The following is a 21641-nucleotide window of genomic DNA, read 5'->3' as shown; positions in this document are numbered from 1 at the left end:
TTCCTGCTCCCAAACACAGCCGGTCCTGTCAGTACACATCTCCTACCTCCTCCACCCACCAGAGATCTGCCAGTGTACAGATGGGTGTAACCAGCTTGCTGTGACCTGCAAGAGTTTTTCACTCTCACTGTCTCTTCGAGGTGAAATGGCACAGCGAGGAATTCAGCTGGATCAGGAAAAACTCTCCTGTTCGATCTGTCTGGATCTACTGAAGGATCCGGTGACTATTCCCTGTGGACACAGCTACTGTATGAGCGATCCGGTGACTATTCCCTGTGGACACAGCTACTGTATGAGCTGTATTAAAAACTACTGGGATGAAGAGGATCAGAAAGAAATCCACAGCTGCCCTCAGTGCAGACAGACCTTTGGACCGAGGCCTGCTCTGGGGAGAAACACAGTGTTAGCAGATTTAGTGGAGGAACTGAAGAAGACAGGACTCCAAGCTGCTCCTGCTGATCACTGCTACGCTGAACCTGAAGATGTGGCCTGTGATGTCTGCACTGGGAGGAAGCTGAAAGCTGTCAAGTCCTGTCTGCAGTGTCTGGTCTCGTACTGTGAGCAGCACCTCCAGCCTCACCATGAATCCCCTGCCTTTGAAAAACACAAGCTGGTGGACCCCTCCAAGAAGCTTCAGGAGAACGTCTGTACTCGTCACAATGAGGTGATGAAGATTTTCTGCCGCACTGATCAGCAGTGTATCTGTTATCTGTGCTCCATGGATGAACATAAAGGCCATGACACAGTCTCAGCTGCAGCAGAAATGACTGAGAAGCAGAAAGAGCTCGGAGCGACTCGACAAAAGATCCAGCAGAGAATCCAGAACAGAGAGAAAGATGTGAAGGTGCTTCAGCAGGCAGAGAATCCAGAACAGAGAGAAAGATGTGAAGGTGCTTCAGCAGGAGGTGGAGGCTATCAATCGCTCTGCTGATAAAGCTGTGGAGGACAGCGAGAAGGTCTTCACAGACGCGAAGCAGCAGATCAGATCTCGTCAGAAATCCGGGGTGACTCTCGCCAACGAGCTTCAGGAGAAATTGGAGCAGGAGATCGCTGATCTGAAGAGGAAAGACGCTGAACTGGGGCAGCTCTCACACGCAGAGGACCACATCCAGTTTTTGCACAATTACATTTTGCTGTCACGACTTAGTGAAGCTACAGATTCATCCGGAGTCAAGATCCGTCCTCTGAGGTACACTGAGGATATGACTGCAGCTGTGTCAGGGGTCAGAGATAAACTACAGGACATTCTTAGTGAGGAGTGGACCAAGATATCACTGACAGGGTCTGAAGATGTTTTACTGGCACAGGCAGAGCCCAAGACCAGAGCTGAATTCCTCAAATATTCATGTCAAATCAGACTGAATGAAAACACAGCAGACGCGAACAAGGTGGATATTAGACGTGGCCTAAAGGCAACATATTCTAAAAACAATTACAGCTATTGGTGTCACCCAGACAGTTTCTCTGACTGGCCTCAGGTTTTGTGTAGAGAAAGCCTGACTGGGCGTTGTTACTGGGAGGTGAAGTGGAAAGGGAGTGGCATTTTTGTAGCAGTTGCATACAAGACTATTAGCAGAACAGGAAGAGACAGTATATTTGGACACAATGACAAGTCTTGGGCCTTGGAGTGTTTTTGCAACGGTTATGAATTCAGACATAAAAACATCATCACTCCCATCTCAGCTCCTCATTCCTCCAGAGTAGGAGTGTATCTGGATCATGGGGCAGGCACTCTGTGTTTCTACAGCGCCTCTGACTCCACCATGACTCTCCTCTACAGAGTCCAGACCACATTCACTCAGCCTCTCTGTCCTGGATTTGGTCTGTATAATAGTGGATCCTACGCTGAAATCTGTGAAGCTTTAAACACAGAAGACTAAAACCCACAGAGACAAGACGCCACACATGGCATCTTATTAGAGTTTCTGTTTGTGGCGCTCTTTCTCTTTTCAGCCGAGGTGGTTATCACTGCTTGTTAAGACAAGTGAGTTCTTTGTGAAATATTTGTATAATAAATAAGCAATCGCAAAAAAACTAAAGTGTTAAAAAATGAACATAAAAAAAAGACAAATAGATAACTTGAATATTGTGTGAGGAATAAAGCTAAAAGGGTTAAGGGTTTTGTGTATTTCTTATTCTTAAATCAATATAGTGAGATAACAATCAGTAACTTTATGTTTTGCTTTCTGTAATTTAGTTAAAAAGTGTAGGAGAACTTTGATATTTGGAGGACAGGGTAGTAGTAAGGGATTTAAAATCATGTCTTTGGCAATCAATAACTGAACCCAAATATTTCTCTGAACAAACATGTTGTGACAAATTTGTTGTGATTATTGAGCTTCTAACTTGTTGTGTAGTCTGTAATGTTCTTCTGTTGGATGTATGTTTGTGTTGTTGCAGCACTATACGCCTCGTCTTTATCACAGCATTTTAATAAATCAATAAATCAAACATTAAATAGATATCAAAGCCTTTTCTGACTTAATTAATATTTTCACACTGACGCCCTTCCCTTCCCAAATACCTTTAAACATCACTGAATGAAAAACGCTGTTTACAGTATTGCATACATATTCAACATGATCAGTTTTATTTCTTAATTTGTGTTGGATTTTTTCTAGTTTTGCATCACATTTTTTTAATGTTATGTATTAACAGCTTTGTCTCAATATGGAAAAAGCTCATTTGCGGCAGTGGAATGAAAACGAGAGCCTATCATAGTTAGCAAGTTATTCGAAATACGACTTAGTATCTTAAAATAATAAGAAACTCTCTCAAAATAATGAGAAATGTTTTCAAAACAAGAGTTAGAATCTCAATATGATGAGTTAATATCTCAAAATAGTGAGAACATTTATCACGACGATGCATATCTCAGTTTTTTTGGCTTTACTATTCAATTTTTCCATATATACAAGCGACCAAAAGTAGGTGTCAAATATTTATAAACACAGTGAGGGAGTACATACTTTCCACTTCAAAGTATGACTGTGGTATTTACCCAAAACAGTATTTGGATCTAGAAAAGTTGATGCTAGCAAATTTAGGTTTGTTTGCAAAGGAAAAAAATTTAGAGGTTGTTCATTGTTTAAAATATCTTGGGATTACTATGAGATCCATAATGGATCATTCAAAATTGCTATTGATGAGTTGTATAAGCAAGCGTCCCGTGCCATGTATGCCCTCCTTTGTAGAAGTAGAACATATGACTTACCTGTAGATGTCACACTCGATCTCTTTGACAAGTTGGTTTCACCAGTCATGTTATATGCATGTGAGGTCTGGGGGTCTGAAAAATTTGATTCACTTGAAAAATTACATCTCAAATTCCTGAAATAAATCCTGAAAGTTAAGACAACAACATGTAATAATGTGTTTTATGGTGAGTTGGGGAGGTGTCCACTTTGTACTGCAGTTAAAAAGAGAGTCATTGGTTATTGGGGAAGGCTGATAGAAGGCAAAGAAAGTAGACTGCATAGAATAATGTATACTTGTTTGCTTAGACTGCATAACTCAGGTGTATTTGTGTCACCATGGATTCTGCAAGTGGAGCAGATATTGGATGACTGTGGTTTATCTTTCCTTTGGCGCTCTCAAAAATGTAGTAACACTGACTGGTTGAAACTAACGGTTGAGCAGAGGATGAAAGACCAGTTTCTGCAAAAATGGCAAAGTGAACTTAATAGTATGACATCTTGTGATATTTATGTAGAGTTTAAACAAGAGTTTAAATTAGAAAAGTACTTACTGTGTCAAAATCAGAAGCTTAGACAGGCCATTTGTAATTTTAGGGTGAATAACACCAGAATCCCAAAAGTCAGTGTAAGATATAAAGGGCTGGACAGAAGCCAGAGGTTCTGTAATTCATGTAATGATAATCGTCTTGGTGATGAGTTTCACATTCTGTTTGAATGTACGAATGTATGTATCATGAACTTCAGACAAAGATATCCGCCAAAATATTATGTAACTTGTCCATCAATGTTTAAATTAATTTTATTATTACAATCTAATAATTTAAAAGTTATCTGTAAACTAGGTGCATTTTTGAAGAGCGTCCCTCCTTTGTTTAAGTGATATATTTGTTTTAGTTTTGTTACCAGGACTATTTGTGCTCCATACCATGTGAGTCATGGTCATGAGTTAAATGACTGAATGAATGAAACGTTTGCATCCAGGTTGTCCATTAAAAATATATATGAATGTATTTGAATATTATCCATTTTTAATGACAGTTGTGAGTATCAGACCATAATAAATTCACATGTGGACATTTAAAAAATACATGGTCAATGGTTTCAACTTCCCCAGAAGGATCTACTTTGAATTTGAATTATTTGTGAAGAAAATCATTACCAGGGAATATTGCTGACATTTTAGGAACAACAGGAATAAGCAAAATTAACAAAAAAAATCCTTTCAGAGGCCTCTATATTATCCGGAGTTAAAGTCGCACAAAGTCTGTTTTATTTAAAAAACAAATTAATCATTTTGTCTCAAGCGGAGTCGTTTGTGCTGATTGACGGGTTAGCTTGTTTTAATTGGCCAGCCGCGTGACTGACAAGAAGCACCACCAATCAGATTAGCTGTTGTGGAAGTGACGTATCAGCGCTGTCCAATCAGCGTTGATCTAGTGTGCCGACAGAAAAAAGGACCCACCCCCTGCGGCTGGGCTGACGTAAAGTTGCATTTCCGCAGCGGAGGAGACACCACCGGCGGCAGCGTCTGGGGTCGCATTTAAACTTATCTGAATAAAAAATATTTAGCTTCCCGTCCTCAGCGGACTGTCGTAGCTCCTGGACTGACATGGCGACGGAGATAACGAAAGGTGTGGAACAGGTCTCAGTGGGTAAGGAAAAAATAGCTAGCCGGAGCTAACCAGCTAGTTAGCTAGCTCCCAAAGACATGTGTGCCCTGCGTATTGCATCAGTTGCAGAGATGTTAGCAGTTAGCATGCTAGCTAACACTGATTTCTGAATGTGTGGTTCTCCGGCGCGGTATCCATTCATATCAAAGCGAGCAGGTCTACATACACAGACACTTTACCAATGTGCGGATGCCGAATGAAGACAAAGACAGAGCTCGGCAGATGAAACTGAGAGCTAATAATTAGCAATGACAGCTGTCAGTTTGCTGTGCAGTAGCTACAGGGCTGCGTCAGTCAGCGTGATTTTGCCTCATAATTTAACCGTCCTTCATTCGACACATAATGTGAAGTTGTCATCAAGGTCACATTACGTTATTTTAGCCATTTGTGATCCGTCTGTGATGCTTTCACTTTCGCCTGTTGTCGTGTCACTGTATGCAGGGTCAGGATAGGATGGGTCCACCCACAGATGGTGTATACTTAGGTCTGTATGCTATTCTTAACACATGTCATGTATTCTTATGTCTCCTTCATTTGCACATACATGAATATTACATACACTGAAAAGTATTTCATGTCTCCATGTACTGGTGGGCCGTCACGATAAGAGTGTGCATGAATAATATGATGTTAATTCAACTACAGAAGAGACTCGATCACTAAAATTAGGTGGGGAAAAATGGATATATTGATATCTGTATCAGTTATCAGTCCAATGAGTTGTTATAAATCAGCAGATCAGCAAAATATCCAATATCGTTTATCCATAGTTCTTATAAAAAGACTCATCAGGCTCCAAATCCTTATTTCACCCAGTTAAATGTGTATTTAAATTGAGCCTGGTGAGTTTGTGGAGATTTCTGGTCTTGCTCTTTAATAAAAAGACACCATCAGACACTTTGAATAACAACCTGAGCCTGTCACTGGCAAAAACAAGCGCTTTTAGTGGACATAAATTGACGGTACACAAAAGCCTCAAGTGGTCACATTGCAGCCTGTTTCATTTTCTTCTACCGATATGCTGGTATACAGTTTTGCTTTCCTTAGCTGCGCTGTTTTGCCCCTGCTGTGCTTCTCACTGCCTGCACGTACCACTCTAGGCTCTTAAAAGCAAACGCAAGACCTTTTTAGCCTGGCTTTTAATTGAGCTCTCGTTTATTTTATTTTATTTATTTTTTTAATTTTGTATTTATGATTGTTGTGTATTTATTTTTAGTAATCTGTCTTTATTTAGCTGGCATATTCTTCAGCTTCGTTACTTATTTATTTATTTTTAACTTATTTATTTTCCTATTTATTTAAAGATCAAAAATTTCAGTCTTTGTTCTGAGTTTTTATCCTGCCTCAGGTGTCTGTGTTTATTTTTTTAATTCTGTGTCAACTATGATTTTTACAGCAGACATATATCGGTTGTAAATATTGGCTATCGGTATCTCTGTTTCATTCGTATCAGCATCGGCTCTTAAAAACAATACCGGTCGATCCCTATTTCTGATAGTCACTTGGACACAAAAATACGGATGTTACCCCGAAAAGATGTCAGGATTTAAAGAGGGATGCACCTTATGGCTAAACGTATATGGTAGAATCTGCCCACATACTTGGGTGTAATGTTAGTTGCAGCCCTGGTTTATAGTGGAGATGTTTCATGTTTGTTTATTTAACTTGCTTATTGTTGTCATCACTCTTAATTCAGTCAAGATTCCCCGTGTGTGACCTCAGCACTCTTTACGTTACTCACTGAAAGATCACGTCACATTCACCATGCAAACCTTCTGTGTTACCTGTTATCCAGCCTGTTTGTGAGGCCTTATCTCCCAACATTACTGTAGGAACTCACTAATGTGCCTGTGGGCTGAATTAGGCTGCAGTCGGGTTACAAAATCAGCTGGGAGGCCTGAAACCCTGGAGGCTGTTACTGCCAGACATGTTCAACTCATACATTTGGTTGGAATGCTCAGATGTCCGCATACCTTCGGCCATGTTTTCTGTCATGTTTGCCTCTATTGATAGGTGAATGTGGATTTGTTGGCTAACAAAAATGTTGTGAGCAGTAAACACTAACTGGCTTTAAGCCTCCCTACAGAATCCCATTGGTGACATCACCAACACCACGTCCACACTGTCTGCCTCCAGTCTGATAACACTGCAAATGACTAAGCTCTTTAAAATGTTAGATCAGTTTCAATATTACTTCGGGAGGCAAAAGTTCAAAACCTGACTCATTCTTCAGCAACACAGAGGCAGAATTACTGGAAATAGACTTTTGTGGACTTTGCTGTCCCACTAAGAGTCGGTTCTCTTTTACTGGTCTTGCCACTTAATCACTTGTCTCGCGCCTCTCTAGTCTTCCAATCACTCAAAGCGCTTTTACACTACGTGTCACATTCACCCATTCACGCACACATTCACACATTCAAGGCTACCGTACATGGTGGCACCTGCTACTCAGTAACCATTCACACAGGATAATTTCACATGCGGACTGGAGGGGCCAGGGATTGAACCGCTGATTTTTCGAGTGGACGACTTGCTCTTGAGCCACAGCTGCATAAGGAAGGTCTTTGTGGAAACACTCTTCTTTACTTTACTTGCCCCCTTTCAGCTTGTTAGTATTGGACCTTTATCCGGTTGACCTATCACAATGGACAAACAAGTTCACTACGGTTAGCTAGCAGCTAACTGGTACCGTGGTGGACAACTTTACAGCTCTGTACATTTGGTCTGTTCAGAAATACATGGCTCTTGATGTAGATTTCTCCATGTTGCTACTAGCTTCTTCTTCTGTGACACATTTAATGCTATTCAACTTCTGGGTCAAAGTCTGGGTAATTTGACTCCCAATCAGTAGTCCATCTTTTGATTTAGTACAATTTCAGTCTAACATGTTAACATGTATTTTAAAAGTCTGTGCTTAGTTGGACTTACACAATAAATCCATTGTATCTAATGTCATGGAAACGTACTGACTGAGTGTGACGGCCAGCTCATGAAATTTATATGAGCTCCATCTGATTAAACCTGCACTCAACAGTTGTCATTTCTGCAAAACCAGTATTCACCAGCTACAACGTTCACCCTGTAAAATCTCTGTTAATTACATGGTTAATAATTTAAGTTATAACTGAGGGATAACACTAGTGATATTCTACTTCTATGTTCTTGTCAACACATGCCATGAAAAGCCAAAACCAGCAATGTGCCTGTCAGTCTCTCCCTCCATCTGACTTACCTAACCTGTCGTGGCACTGAAGCCTGAAGCTCAACGGTTTCCACTGATGATATAAACCTGTAATCACTTCCTTAAACTGCTCGAAACTTGCTGTGAAATCCAGGGTCGCCCCAGGTATTTTAAGTGACTGGGATGTAGTGCTGTGTCTTACTCTCCCTCTGCTTCACAGGTGAGCTGTATGTGTCGGACAAATGTGGCAGCGACCAGGATGGGGACGGCACGGAGCAGAAACCCTTCAAAACTCCTCTCAAGGTAAACGGGCACCTAGCTTTAAGCATCTCTGGTGTTTACTTCAGTTGTATTCAGGCATGTGGTGTTTCAGGCTCTGGGATTTGGTGTCAGTTGTAGAAATAATAGGGATGTTATTGATATTTGCTCCACTGATCCTGTTTTACTAACATGTCTGTCATTGTGTTTATCAACAAATCCTCACAGGCTCTGTTGTTCGCTGGGAAGGAGCCGTTCCCGACCCTCTACGTAGAGTCACAGAAGGAAGGAGAGGTTGGTTTGAAACATCTTTTAATTTCAGAATTTTCACATTAAAGGTCCAGTGTGTAGGAGAGAATAAAAATCATTTTGTTTTCGTTACCTTAGCATGAGCCGTTTATATCTATACAGGGAGCAGGTCCTCGTCTACAAAGATCGCTTTGTTGCACCGCCATGTTTCTACAGTCGCCCAGAACGGACAAACTAAACACTGGCTCTAGATGGGGACATTTGCGTTTCATATCCGCCACCGTAGTTAGCAGCCCCTTTGCAACCAGCAGTGTCGGAAAAACATTTTTTTGAATGTGAAACTTCTTTATCCAGTGATCTTACCGGTTTAAATCACCTGGTCCTTTTGTTTTGGAGAGGAAGAGACCTCTGTGGAGAATTCAGCTCCTGGTAAAAACAAAAACCTCCTGAAAGTGAACGCTGAAGGAATTCTAACCAGGAAACATATCAGCTGGCTGCAGTCTGCAGTCCTCGCCGCTACACGCCACTAAATCCTCCTAAATCTCACACAGTGTTCCTTTAAACTTTATTTTGTCTACGTTCACATACACAGGAAATGATTCTGTCTTGATTTAGATGGCAGGGATTATTTGCAGTTTGTTTTCATTGATTAGTTTATCCCCTTTCACCTTAAGGTATTTGTCAACCTGCTGCAGAATCGGGTCATGATGCCACTTGATAACAGTCGATACACAACAGATCACCTGGACCTGAGCTAGAAAGCAAAGACAAATCTCTTTTATTTACTTATCTTAGTCTCTTCATGTACTGTATGTGTTTGTCCTCTGTTTCCTCCTCAGCGTTGGGCGGTGATCTCCAAGACGCAGATGAAGAACGCGAAGAAGGCCTTCAACCGTGAGCAGGTTAAGAACGACGCCAAAGATAAGAAGGAGGTGTGTGCACCATGTGGCTCACGTCAGCTCCTGTGAGAGCAGTGAGCTATGACTCAGTCTGTTTATTGAGAAACTGATGTAGTGTCTTTAAATGTTTGCTCCATGTCTGCTGTGCAGGCTGAGGACAGCGAGAGGAGAGAGAAGAACCTGGAGGAGGCCAAGAAGATCACCATTGAGAACGACCCCAGCCTGCCTGAGCCTGAAGTGGTCAGCCATATTGTTTCAGCTATTATATCAATATAATGCACTCGTTGTATTTCCTCATCAGCGGTGACACAGATGGAAGTCTGCGCCTCGTTTATCGTCCACAGAACGAGGCTGCACGCCAACATTTTCAGAACAAAATAGAACAGGCTGCAGTGAGAGTCTCTCTCCATGGGATATTTAAAAACAGCAGCTTTGTGCATTTAGTCCTTCTCAGGCAAGCTCAGGGGTTTAGTGTTGCTGTAGCCCACAGAAAGTGAGGATTAGAATATATACAGTTCATATAACCCGGTAGAAATTAATATAAACACTTGCAGATCCACTCATTACTAAAAGTGTGTGTCATATAAAAACTAAAGTGATGGTCAGAGTTGTCACAGTGAAATTTAAGGTGTGCTGATGGATTCACGTCATCAACTCATGCATTGAGTAACATTACAAGTTAACGTTCCACCTTAAAAGTGGACGGCATTTGGAACCGTACCTTCTTGGTGGAAATGGGGCCAAAGGCTACAGCCAGCGGTATGGTCTTGAACAGGAATGGAGACAGTGCAAACTGCATTTCTTTCCTAAACAGTTCAATTGCCTTTAGCTACAAGAAGCCAGTAGGTTATCTCTAAAACAAAGATGGGCTTGTGTTAAGGCCCAGACGCACCAAACCGAATTCAGACAACAAGTGACGATGAAAGCCGACTGCTGAGTTGCCTCACATTACCTGTGTCTCGGTCAAAAAGTTGCACATGAGCACACTGCAAAGAGTGCAACTGATGGCCAGTTAGCACGTGTACTCTGTGCCTGCATGAGAGGACATAACTTTCCATACCAGCAGACGGTGGTTGTCTGTAAATGCCATTCAAAAAGGAAAACCGGAAGACCGGCTTGATGCTAGTTAGCCAGTTAGCACATTAACAGAAGAATCCAATGTTGAAAGAACGAAGCATGTTATAGTGCCAGTGAACAATAATACAAACCATCATGAAATGTTTCTGCTAAAGAAAACTAATCTCACCTCATGTAACAAGTTTGTTTTGTCACACCCTCCTTACTTTAGCTCTTTGTTTACTTTCCTCACTTCAGTTTCTCTGCTCGTGTGCTGAGCTGAAGTTTCAAGTGATTTTGTGAATCAATACAACATAAATCGTGCTGATGCTGATTCAACATGATGAATCAGTGGAAAAAATGCCAACTAGTGCTGGCGAGGGCCAACGGTGCTGAACACACTGCACCAATGAGGGCAGTGCCCAACATTTACCGCCAGCTTGGTGTGTCAGGGCCTAGTTTTAAACACAAGCAACACAAGCGCTCTAAAATTTGCAACATTTTGTTTTTAAAAGAGTTGCCATTATTATCGATTAGTTTAACCAATAAAATAATCAATACAATTCAGCTTCTTAAATGTGAATACTTTCTGGTTTCTTCGCTCCTCTATGGCAGTAAACTGATTTTCTTTGAGTTTTGGACAAAACAAGATATTTGAGGACGTCATCTCAGGCTTTGGAAACACTGATCAACATTTTGCACCATTTACTGACATTTTAAAGGCCAATTGGCTAATAGATTAATTGAGAAAATTATCTTTAGTTGCATGCATGGTTCTTAATCAGGAGCTGTCTGAACAGTTAATAAGTAAAGAAGATTACAAATCAGACCAGATAATCAATACCAACATCAGTGCCGATGTTGTTGTAGGTACCAAAAAGGTACTAATGACGTTAACACTTGTGTTGACTGTGTTTTGCAGGTTAAAATCCACCATCTAGAGGCCAAGCGAGGTCAGAGAGTCAAAGTGTTTGGATGGGTTCATCGTCTCAGGAGACAGGGTGAGGAGCCTGACACATTCACTGACACGTTTCTTTTAAATGAATCTAACTGCTGTGTTTGAAGACAGTTTTTGTTGGACATTTGTTTCTGTCTCTGGCTTCAGAGCAGAAAAAGCAACACTCAAATTCAGAAAGTCTTTTGCTTTTGAACTCGATTGACCGAAAGTTTGACTCATATTTATACTGGGTATATTTTTTGTCTCCTACAGGAAAGAACCTGATGTTCATTGTGCTGAGAGATGGAACTGGTTTCCTCCAGTGTGTCCTGTCTGATAAACTGGTACAGCTTCCCCATTTTACACTCTCTGTCAGTTGCTACATTAGTGTGCTGTATTTTATTTCTTAATTTCACCGACCACCGCCTCCTACAATGCTGCCTCTGTTTTTGTCTTTTATGCAAGAGGTACATTATCAATATCTCCTCCACAGTCGCCATGTTTGTTTTTGAGTTTGTTGTTGTCATAAACTTTTGACTCTGGGCTGCCCACTGGTGGATATATTGGTTAACATCCATGCCAACGTAAAGGACGCATGGAAGTATGTGGGCAGTGACGGTAACATCGTTTGAAACAGATGTATACATTTTCGTACGTACCTTAATACTGAGTGGCAAACACATAATATAAGCTTCATGTGTACGAAATTTTAAATCAAAATAAGCTTTACTCAGAGCCTGCTCACAACACTCGGTTTAAGTTACGTGTTTTTTATTTTTTTTCAAGCTAAAATTCTGATCATGATATAACCACACATGCTCACAGTGACGCTGTATTTTCCCTCTGATGTTAACTAACACTGTTTTTTCCATCTTGTCTTCAGTGCCAGTGCTACAACGGCTTGGTGTTGTCCACAGAGAGCACTGTCGCTCTGTACGGGATTGTCACTCCAGTTCCTGAGGGGAAACAGGTAAACACACCTGCTGCAGAACAGACAGAACCTGCAGCACGAGTACACGCACACACAAGAGGCCAAGTCACTCTGAGAGATCAGGTTATACAGGAAATCAGAGCTGTAAGATTCACACATGCTGCTCAGTCAGCAGGTTGGCTTTTTAGATTTTGTCAATATTTATTTGAACCTTTTTTGGAACAGTGTATTTTAGTGATACAAGTTTGGGAATCCTTCATCCTGCACATGCTCTCAAAGCTGATGAGAAACCTGGTTATGCATAAACATGGCGCGCATTCTCCAGGAGCAGTCTAGCTGGAAAATGAGGTTTCTCTAATCCCCTACCATGAATATGGAAGATGGTTTCAGTTACCTTTAAGCAGTCAGATTACCACTACTGTTAATAACTCACAGACAGTTTGAGGCATATTATTCTTCAAGAGAAGAAGCCATTGCCTTCAGTTTCCCCTCTTTCAGTAGCACTGTAGGGCCGCTAGAAGTCCCTTCGTTAAGTCACCTTTGTATTTTTACACAGAACCAAACAACGGCAGCATCATGCTGCTCCAGAGTGTAATTATAGACAGCATGCTGGCGTCCTGGAAGCAAAAAAGGTGTGACAGGCGTGACATATAACACAACAGCGTCGGCCTCTAGTGTGACATATAACAAATGCGTTGGCAGTGCTTTCCTAACAATAATAACACCATAATCTGGCAATAACAATCATTTACCGTCTCTGTTATATGGTGGCTGATCTCGTCGTCTGCGCAGAGAGCGAGGAGCTACTGGACCTCACTGTTTTACTAACTGCAGACATTTTCAACAGCTGTTCTTCCTCTTTGAGTTAGCTGCTAACTGCTGGTTTTCAAATCTCCCTGTGGTGGGGGCACATGTAAGACAACGTCAAAACATCACCTATTTTGTCCTGCCTGCTGTCTCTTTCACATGTTGATTTGGCGCTTCTCCTAACTCTGCTGCTAGCTTAAAGGCGAGACAACTCTGCAGGTGTACTTTTTTTTTTTTTTTAAGAACGTTGAGGTGAAATAGCAGTGTGAAATTATCGCCTTAAACAGGCAGTGTAAAAATAGCCACAGGAAACGGGAAGAATGTTTTCACGTATGAAAGTCTCTGTAACTGCTTATCCTGTTGGGGATCATGGGGGGCTGGAGCCTATCCCAGTTTACATTGGGTGAGAGGCAGGGTTCACCCTGGACAGGTCACCAGACTATCACAGGGCTGACACATAGAGACAGACAACCATTCACACTCACATTCACACCTACGGACAATTTAGAGTCACCAATTAACCTGCATGTCTTTGGACTGTGGGAGGAAGCTGGAGCACCTGGAGGAAACCCACACTGACACAGGGAGAGCATGCAAACTCCACACAGAAGGGCTCCCACACCCTGGGGTTCGAACTAGGAACACTATTGCTTTGAGGGGACAATGCGAACCACTGCATCACCGTGCCGCCAATAACAATCATTGAAGATAAAATCTGATATAAGAGTAAGAACAGAGATTATGACCAGACAGAATATTGACAAAATAACCGGCACAGATAAAATTGAATTTGTGCTGAAACAAATAATATGATAGTTCAGATCAGAAAATAATTCCACAGAAATTTTCTGATGCATTAATTGTTTGCTACTTTTCTCAGTTTTCTATCGTGAATTGAATATTTTGGAGGTTTGAGACAAAACAAGGCATTTAAAGGTGTCACCTTTGGCTCTGGGAAATTTCGATGGATGCCTCCCTAAAATGAATAAATAATATAATAAACATCTTCCAGTGTCACGTGGTAAAACGATGACATTCTGCAACGTTAGGGAGCGATCACACAGAAATGAGACGCTATAAATGCGGACGCTTCAAAGACGCTTGAAATGCTGGAAGCGCTTATTCAATGCACGCTAGACAAAAACAAAAACTGCAAGGAGCGCCTGTGGAGCGGGGCTGCGTGCGCGCGCAACACACACCTCCTGTCATCTCCCTATGTCTCCCCATGAATATAGTGTTTCCCTCAAAGACAGTAGAGACAGTAGCTTACATGAAACTATCACGAGCTATCAAATCAAATCCAACTTTGTTTATGCAGCACAAAAACTGTGAAGCTAGCTAGCTAGCATATTATCGTCATCGTCAATTACATTGTACTCACCAGACAAATTCGTTGCGCTGCTCACACAGCTCCATGCGTGTCTCCTCCTGTGTTTGTTCGAGTACTGAGGTGTGCATGTGTTGTATAATTCATCAAAATCAAATATTGTCGGGATAAATTTCTTGTCTTCAGAGTGCATTGTGTTGTCTGTTGCTCGTAACTGCCGTAAATGACCAAACTGCCTTAACTGCCACAACGAAACAGGAAGGAGGATTTTGTTGGCTGCCTGGGCCAATGACGACAATGACGACAATGACGAATGGTGCTACTGGCGTCTGACACTTAAAAAGTTGAAAATATTTTAACTTTTCAGCGTCTACGCACGTCTAAAAAGAATCGTCTACAAAAACGGCCATCTAAAAAGACACTTGAACGGCGGTCAGACGTGCCGTATCATAGGAAAACAATGGTTTTACTGGCGTCGCGTCTCTAGCGTCTCATTTCTGTGTGATCGCCCCCTAAGATAAGTGCAGCATTCTGCAACGTTAGATAAGTGCATTAATACCACAGTATGAAAAAACATGAAGAAGCTCCTCAGTAAGTTCTGCTCTTTCTCTCACAGGCGCCCGGAGGCCACGAGCTGCACTGCGACTTCTGGGAGCTGATCGGCCTAGCTCCAGCAGGCGGGGCCGACAACCTGCTGAACGAAGAGTCGGACGTGGACGTCCAGCTGAACAACCGACACATGCTGATCAGAGGAGAGAACGTCTCCAAGGTCCTCCGAGTCCGGTCCACGGTCACGCAGTGCTTCAGGGACCACTTCTTCAGCCGCGGATACTACGAGGTGAAGCACATCGACAACATGAATTACATTTTGTAAAAAAGAAAAAAAGGTGCAAGGTGTCTGAGAGTCAAAGTGTTGACCTTCACTTAAATAAAACAGCGGCACTGTTGATGTGAAGCTTTTTCCTCTGACACTCAGCCGCCTCTCTTTGAGTTCTGTGCAAGTGGAAAACCTCCATCTCTAAACGATGTTCAGCCTGTTTCTGAATTATTAAATTGTCCTAAAAGCAGCGGTACAGTTTGAGGCAGCAGGCTAAAAGCTTTTTATTCTAAGGTCAGCAACATATCTAGTCTGCAAGTATCTGCATGTAGCTTATGTTTGTCGTCTTTATTTGACCGCCTTATCTCGTATCTTTAAATGTGCTAACAGGAGGATTTGGCCTCAGTGGCACTCTATCAAATCTACATCCATTCAAATCCACTATTGACTGTATTTAAAGTTATCTCAAAGTCAAAGTCCTGAATGATTTGCACATTCTCATGGTTACTGTGGTAACAATAAGTGTGGTTTAATACTACAGCAAGCTCTCCTCAAGCAGCTCAGGAATACGACAGAAACTGGTTTGACCGTTGACAGTGCAGCCAGGCAAACTTACCGATGTTTTGATAAAGTAATCGTTCACTGTGACTGTTTCAATACAGTATAATACACTTGCTGTGGCTGCCACCTGGGGTTCTGCCAGTTGAATGCTTTTAATGTGAAGCAGCATGCAGCAGCACAAAACCCCAGTAACACCATCAAACACCTGGCTGTTGTCTGTAATGGGAAAGGTTGCATTCAGCATTCACACCTGGGTCAAATGACTCTGCAGTAGTCACAGGTATTCACTGGCTCCAACTGCATTCGGCTCTGATCTTCAACACCCAGGTGGACGCATATGCAACGACGGACCACCACAGAATACCGTCCAAGCAGCACTCGAACATTGATCCAAAATTAATTGGCACAGGGATTAACAGAAACTGAATAAGTACGAGATGTAAAAAAGAAGTAACCATCGTAGCATTTTCACTGGCCTCCATGATGCTGTACACAGTTAACTAACCTGTTTCTGGCCCAGCCTATGACGAACCACATGTCAGAAAGGCATATTTATCTACTGTAGAGCCTTCTACACGGCTCAGGTCCACCAGCAATGGGAAAGGTGTCTATTGTCTATTTTTAGCGGTTGTTCCCACGTGTAAAAAACCTGCATACATGTGCTAACTTTGGAGGCAAAGGGGAGTAGGACATGGTTTCCTGTAATGGATTTGCTTTAGCAGTAACTTCATACAGCTCTGATACAGCTGCTGGAGAGTGAGCTGTAAACACTGGAGCTCATATCAGTGAGATAAGATAACAACCAGAACATTGCGTTGTTTGCTGTAAACTCTATTCAGGGTGGGAATGGCGGACTCCGCCAACAACTACAACCAGGCCTGCTATGTAAATGTTTTGTATGTTGATCTGTGCAAATCAAGAGGAGTGGTTTGATGAAAGATGAGTCACCCTCAGAGTTGAACAAATCCAGTTGTGTACCAACACAAGAACCCAACTTTAGAGAACAGATAACTCAACCACATCTGTTTCTTTCCTTCTTTCTTTGTTGTTGTTTTTTCTGGGTGTAGATCACTCCTCCGACCCTGGTGCAGACTCAGGTGGAGGGCGGCTCCACACTGTTTGGCCTCAACTACTTCGGCGAGCAGGCGTACCTGACGCAATCCTCTCAGCTCTACCTGGAGACCTGCATACCCGCCCTGGGCGACACCTTCTGCATCGCCCAGTCATACCGGGCCGAGCAGTCCCGCACCCGCAGACACTTGTCCGAGTGAGTATGCTGATCAACTTTTTAACAACTGCAGAAAAGGAGGGAAAAGTGAATTAATTTCAAGTTGCTGTAATGTCCAAGTGTGGTGTAACAGCTGGAGAGGCAGCAGAGAGAACTACAAGACCCTACAACGGTGAAGCATATCATAACTATTGATTTTTAATTTATTCTCAGGTACACTCACATCGAGGCCGAGTGTCCCTTCATGTCGTTTGAGGATCTGCTGGACAGACTGGAGGATCTGGTGTGTGACGTGGTGGACAGAGTGCTCAAATCCCCCGCCGCACCGCTGCTCTACGACATCAACCCCGTATGTCAGGTTTTCTTTTTTGAATGCGGGAATGTGTTCAAGCTAAGGAAACACAGTTTATATCTGAATTAAGAATTAATTAGTGCTCAAACAAAAACTGATGATTGATGGAACATTCATTAATTCCAAATCTTGATGATTAATAAAATCTAGCTAACTTTGGTGCTAATGTTGAGCTTCAAAGTTCATTGTAGACACTGGAGCGAGCAGTGGACATAATCTCACCTCAGATCCAATCGGTATGTGTTCTGGAGCTTTTGATCACCTGTAAATATTTTCTCTGATGGTGTTTTTGTTTTATTTTTACACCAGAACTTCAAACCTCCCAAGAGGCCGTTCAAGAGGATGAACTACTCAGAAGCCATCGAGTGGCTCAGAGAGCACGACGTCAAGAAGGACGACGGCTCCTACTACGAGTTTGGAGAGGTGACGACTGCACACGACACACACATCACTCCCCAGATGAGTTCTTGACAGCACAGCTCTCATCATGACTCTGTAGCACAGAATTCTCTTTGATTTCATGTCAGCAGTCATCACGTGAGACTATGATAGTAGTGTTTTTGGCTGGTCCGCAGCATGCGAGGTCAGCACTGTAAATGTTAAAGTCTGTTCATCGCTGAGTGAGTTATGACGAAGTGTTAGTATTTCAAGCCCCTGATATTCAGCCTGTTCAAGATGGTAAAGTTGCACCGTTATTCCAACTCACCATCCNTTGATTTCATGTCAGCAGTCATCACGTGAGACTATGATATTAGTTTTTTGGCTGGTCCGCACACGTGAGACTATGATATTAGTTTTTTGGCTGGTCCGCAGCATGCGAGGTCAGCACTGTAAATGTGAAAGTCTGTTCATCGCTGAGTGAGTTATGACGAAGTGTTAGTATTTCAAGCCCCTGATATTCAGCCTGTTCAAGATGGTAAAGTTGCACCGTTATTCCAACTCACCATCCTGTATAAAACCTACGGATAAGGGTGGTGGGGCTGTTTGATGCTCTTAAGACAGCAGCGTAGCTTATAGTGCGTGCAGCGAAGGTAGCATCGGAGCAGAGTCGCATTATGTTCCACTCTGGTTCTCCTCGGGAGCGGCTGCTGAGTCAAGTGCGACACCTAGTGGTAAATGTGGGTACACTGGTCCAGTGTTTGGCTTAATATCAAACAGATTTGAAATGTTTTACACTGGCCCCACCCTGAGTAGTTCTCTTTGTTACAAGTAAACTGAACTTGACATGTAAAATTGGTGTAGTGTCCCTTTAATGTGGTTATTGACGTGTAATCCTTTCGTTCTGCAGCAGGTAGGTAAAGAGATCATAGTTGAGTTTGTGCTGACCTCAGTCTGAAGTTCAGCTGTGGAGCTGCAGGTCGTCAGATCCAGTTAGGACGAAAGGGCTCAGCTCACCTGCAGTTTTCAGACTCACCTGTAGAGGGCGTGGCTGTCTTTAAACTGGAGCTGCCGTACCTGTCAGAAACATGTGACCATGCTGCTTTGACGTGTGGTCAAGGAGCTCAAGATGTTTGTGTCACCACATTCATAATTTTCTGGGTGCTTTTTTGTAACCATTAAACGGCATTGTAAATAAAGATTTGTTTTTATTTGTGTTTTGACCTGTCTTTGTCTCTGACCTGTCTCACTCTCAGGACATCCCCGAGGCTCCGGAGAGGTTGATGACAGACAGCATCAACGAGACCATCCTGCTCTGTCGTTTCCCCGCTGAGATCAAATCCTTCTACATGCAGCGCTGTGCCGACGACAGACGCCTCACCGAGTCGGTACGAACCTCAGGGTCAAACTTTAATCTAGGGCACAAAACCTGGAGGTTTATCGGGGCGGTGTGTGTGTGTGTGTGTGTGTGTGTGTGCGCCTCTCTCCTGAGATAGAGCAGCAATCAGTGCTTCTGTACAAACTATAGTAATAGAGTAAAGACCACTCTAAGCTAATTGGAGCAGAACCCTCAGAGCTGATGTGTGCACCCAAGATGGGAGCTCAGAAACTGTGGCCTTACGTCGATACTCCACCTAAGGTTTGTGTGTGTTTGTGCGCGCTGCAGGTCGACGTGTTGATGCCAAATGTTGGCGAGATTGTCGGAGGCTCGATGCGTATCTGGGACGCTGAGGAGCTGCTGGAGGGATACAAGAGGGAGGGAATCGACCCGACCCCGTACTACTGGTACACTGACCAGGTAACACAACTGAGTGCTTCTGTAATTTCTTGTCTGCACCGTGGCCCTGGAAGGAACAGGGATGTTTTTGTTGTTATTTATTCGCTCTTTTCTGCCAGGTAAAAAAGAAATCTTAATTCTAAAAAATATTTATTAAATAGATATTTTTAACAAAAGATATTTTTCAATATATTTTTTAATAGTTTTACAGTAGTTTAGTTCTTAGGCACAAACTCAATCAGACACATTTATGAAACGACCTTAATATAACTTCTCACATTAAAAAAAAACATCTTATATTAAAAAAAAATTGATGTTTGAACACATCAGAGGAACGTGATTTTTTTTTACTTTCACCCAAAACTTGAACGCATCATAATGTAACTCATTGCAACCTCTGTGAGCTGAGGAGTGGAGGAGAGTGATAAAACCCTCCGACAGCGACTCTGCACTGATGCTGACTTACTGAGCATGTGCAACGCCGTGTTGTGTTCGTCATGGAAGATGCTCCGTACAAATGAAGTTCCTCGGCGGCCCTCACAAACGTGACCTGCTCAAACTAAGACAGACAGTTACAGGCCTGCTGTCATACAGACGCTAACATCTCCATCTCTATCACAAATCATAGACTCTCCAAATCCACCCAGAGCTTTGCCTTCCTGTGTCACTGTGTCGTGTCAATAGTGTGTGTTAACAGGCTGCTCCGTGTGTGTGTGTGTGTGTGTGTGTGTGTGTATTCCAGAGGAAGTACGGAACGTGTCCTCACGGTGGTTACGGTCTGGGTCTGGAGCGTTTCCTCACCTGGCTGCTGAACCGACATCACATCAGAGACGTCTGCCTGTACCCACGATTCATCCAGCGCTGCCGACCCTGAACACACACACACTTACATATACATACACACACACATACACACATTCTGTTAGTATATCTGGATCTGGCATGTGGCAGCAGCCTGTGAGCCACAACATCTGTCGCTACAACATTAAATCAAATCACAAAGAATTCTGTCTTTTGTCCCTCGGGCTGTTTTTATTTTCTGTATCAGACCTCAGCGCAGTTAGAGACGCCGTCTGCTGCGCCGTCACAGCTTCCTTCTCATTTGTTCTGGCTTGAATCAGATGGTCCTGCCTCTGCTCACACTCACCAGCTCATGTTTTAACCAGTAATAAACATTAGTTTCCTGTGAGTGTCCACAAGTCCTGGAAATACTGCAAATGTGTCTCAAATGTGGTCTGCTGAGTAAAAGCTCCTCCTCCTTAAATTCAGTTTTCCTCTTCAACTTACTGTCCAGAGGAGTTTGTAAACATAAACTTAAAAATGAAAATTAATTTAAAGCCTCATAAATATACATTTTTAAGTTTATGTTTGCTAATTCCTTTTGGATTTTTTTTACATATAAAGCAGCTGATTTTCCTTCTCTGGTATTTCGTCCATTGTCAGTCGCACCAAAAAGATCTTAGATCATAGGTTTTCTGCCTCACAGTTTATTTGTAAAGTGAAGTTCAGTTCTCATAATTCTGAGATATGAAACTCATAATCACCAAATAAGGTTGTCATTTATTCTCTCTGAATGCACCTCTGTAGGAAACCGGTTACAAAACATTTGCGTCCCTTTGATATCCAGGAAAAGAATCCTGTGGCTCAGCCTGTGGACTCTGATGTACTCTGTGTGTTAGGTTTGATGTAAAGACACAGTGCGTCTGAATCACACACTCCACTCCGCTCATTATTTGGTGGTTGGGTAACGTTTACTTTCGTCAGTGCTGCTTTTGTGCACTTTTTGTGTACATGGGAACATTTGACTTCTTACCTGAGAGAAACAGCTGGGTCTGGAGACCAGAGGTGGAAATATAACGTGGGCGACAGCCTCCTCATCAGACTGACATCAGTGGTTTAGACGTGTGACGTAGGCGTTGGCCTCATCATGTTTGTACTTTCTGCCTCTTCATCTGAAATACTCAATAAACTGCACTTAAATAAATGTGATTCAAACTGCTGGTGTGTGAGGGGTTT

At 42.5% G+C, this 21641-nt stretch overlaps 2 protein-coding genes across 3 annotated transcripts; both read left to right on the top strand.

Annotated features, from left to right (window-relative positions):
• The first annotated feature begins 115 nt into the window (after positions 1–115).
• On the top strand, positions 116–2449 carry LOC126396019 (tripartite motif-containing protein 16-like). The gene is made up of 2 exons (XM_050053838.1): positions 116–844; positions 891–2449. Exons 1-2 carry the CDS (start codon positions 146–148, stop codon positions 1878–1880), a joined length of 1689 nt encoding a protein of 562 aa, XP_049909795.1. The 5' UTR covers positions 116–145; the 3' UTR covers positions 1881–2449.
• Positions 2450–4676: 2227 nt separating this feature from the next.
• nars1 (asparaginyl-tRNA synthetase 1) lies at positions 4677–21623 on the top strand. 2 transcript variants are annotated; one of them, XM_050053839.1, is made up of 15 exons: positions 4677–4849; positions 8269–8351; positions 8535–8600; positions 9395–9487; positions 9605–9694; positions 11433–11511; positions 11721–11791; positions 12331–12417; positions 15129–15350; positions 16958–17157; positions 17332–17467; positions 17780–17893; positions 19105–19236; positions 19515–19646; positions 20368–21623. In XM_050053839.1, exons 1-15 carry the CDS (start codon positions 4807–4809, stop codon positions 20497–20499), a joined length of 1680 nt encoding a protein of 559 aa, XP_049909796.1. In that variant the 5' UTR covers positions 4677–4806; the 3' UTR covers positions 20500–21623. The 2 variants fall into 2 exon arrangements, with proteins under 2 accessions (XP_049909796.1, XP_049909797.1); XM_050053840.1 differs by having other exon boundaries at positions 4682–4828.
• Positions 21624–21641: the final 18 nt, after the last annotated feature.

This window comes from Epinephelus moara, chromosome 9 (assembly GCF_006386435.1).
Source record: "Epinephelus moara isolate mb chromosome 9, YSFRI_EMoa_1.0, whole genome shotgun sequence".
Classification (NCBI taxonomy): Eukaryota; Metazoa; Chordata; class Actinopteri; order Perciformes; family Serranidae; genus Epinephelus; species Epinephelus moara.
The sequence above is the reverse complement of the archived record's forward strand: the minus strand, read 5'-3'. Positions and strand labels throughout refer to the sequence as shown.

Excerpts from the sequence above, each read along its gene's own strand:
- LOC126396019 (XM_050053838.1), top strand. The coding sequence starts at position 146 with ATGGCACAGCGAGGAATTCAGCTGGATCAGGAAAAACTCTCCTGTTCG. Across the intron at positions 845-890 it reads ACAGAGAGAAAGATGTGAAG|GTGCTTCAGCAGGAGGTGGA; the intron begins GTGCTTCAGCAG and ends AAAGATGTGAAG.
- nars1 (XM_050053839.1), top strand. The coding sequence starts at position 4,807 with ATGGCGACGGAGATAACGAAAGGTGTGGAACAGGTCTCAGTGG. Across the intron at positions 12,418-15,128 it reads CAGTTCCTGAGGGGAAACAG|GCGCCCGGAGGCCACGAGCT; the intron begins GTAAACACACCT and ends TTTCTCTCACAG. Across the intron at positions 17,468-17,779 it reads TGCTCTACGACATCAACCCC|AACTTCAAACCTCCCAAGAG; the intron begins GTATGTCAGGTT and ends TTTTTACACCAG.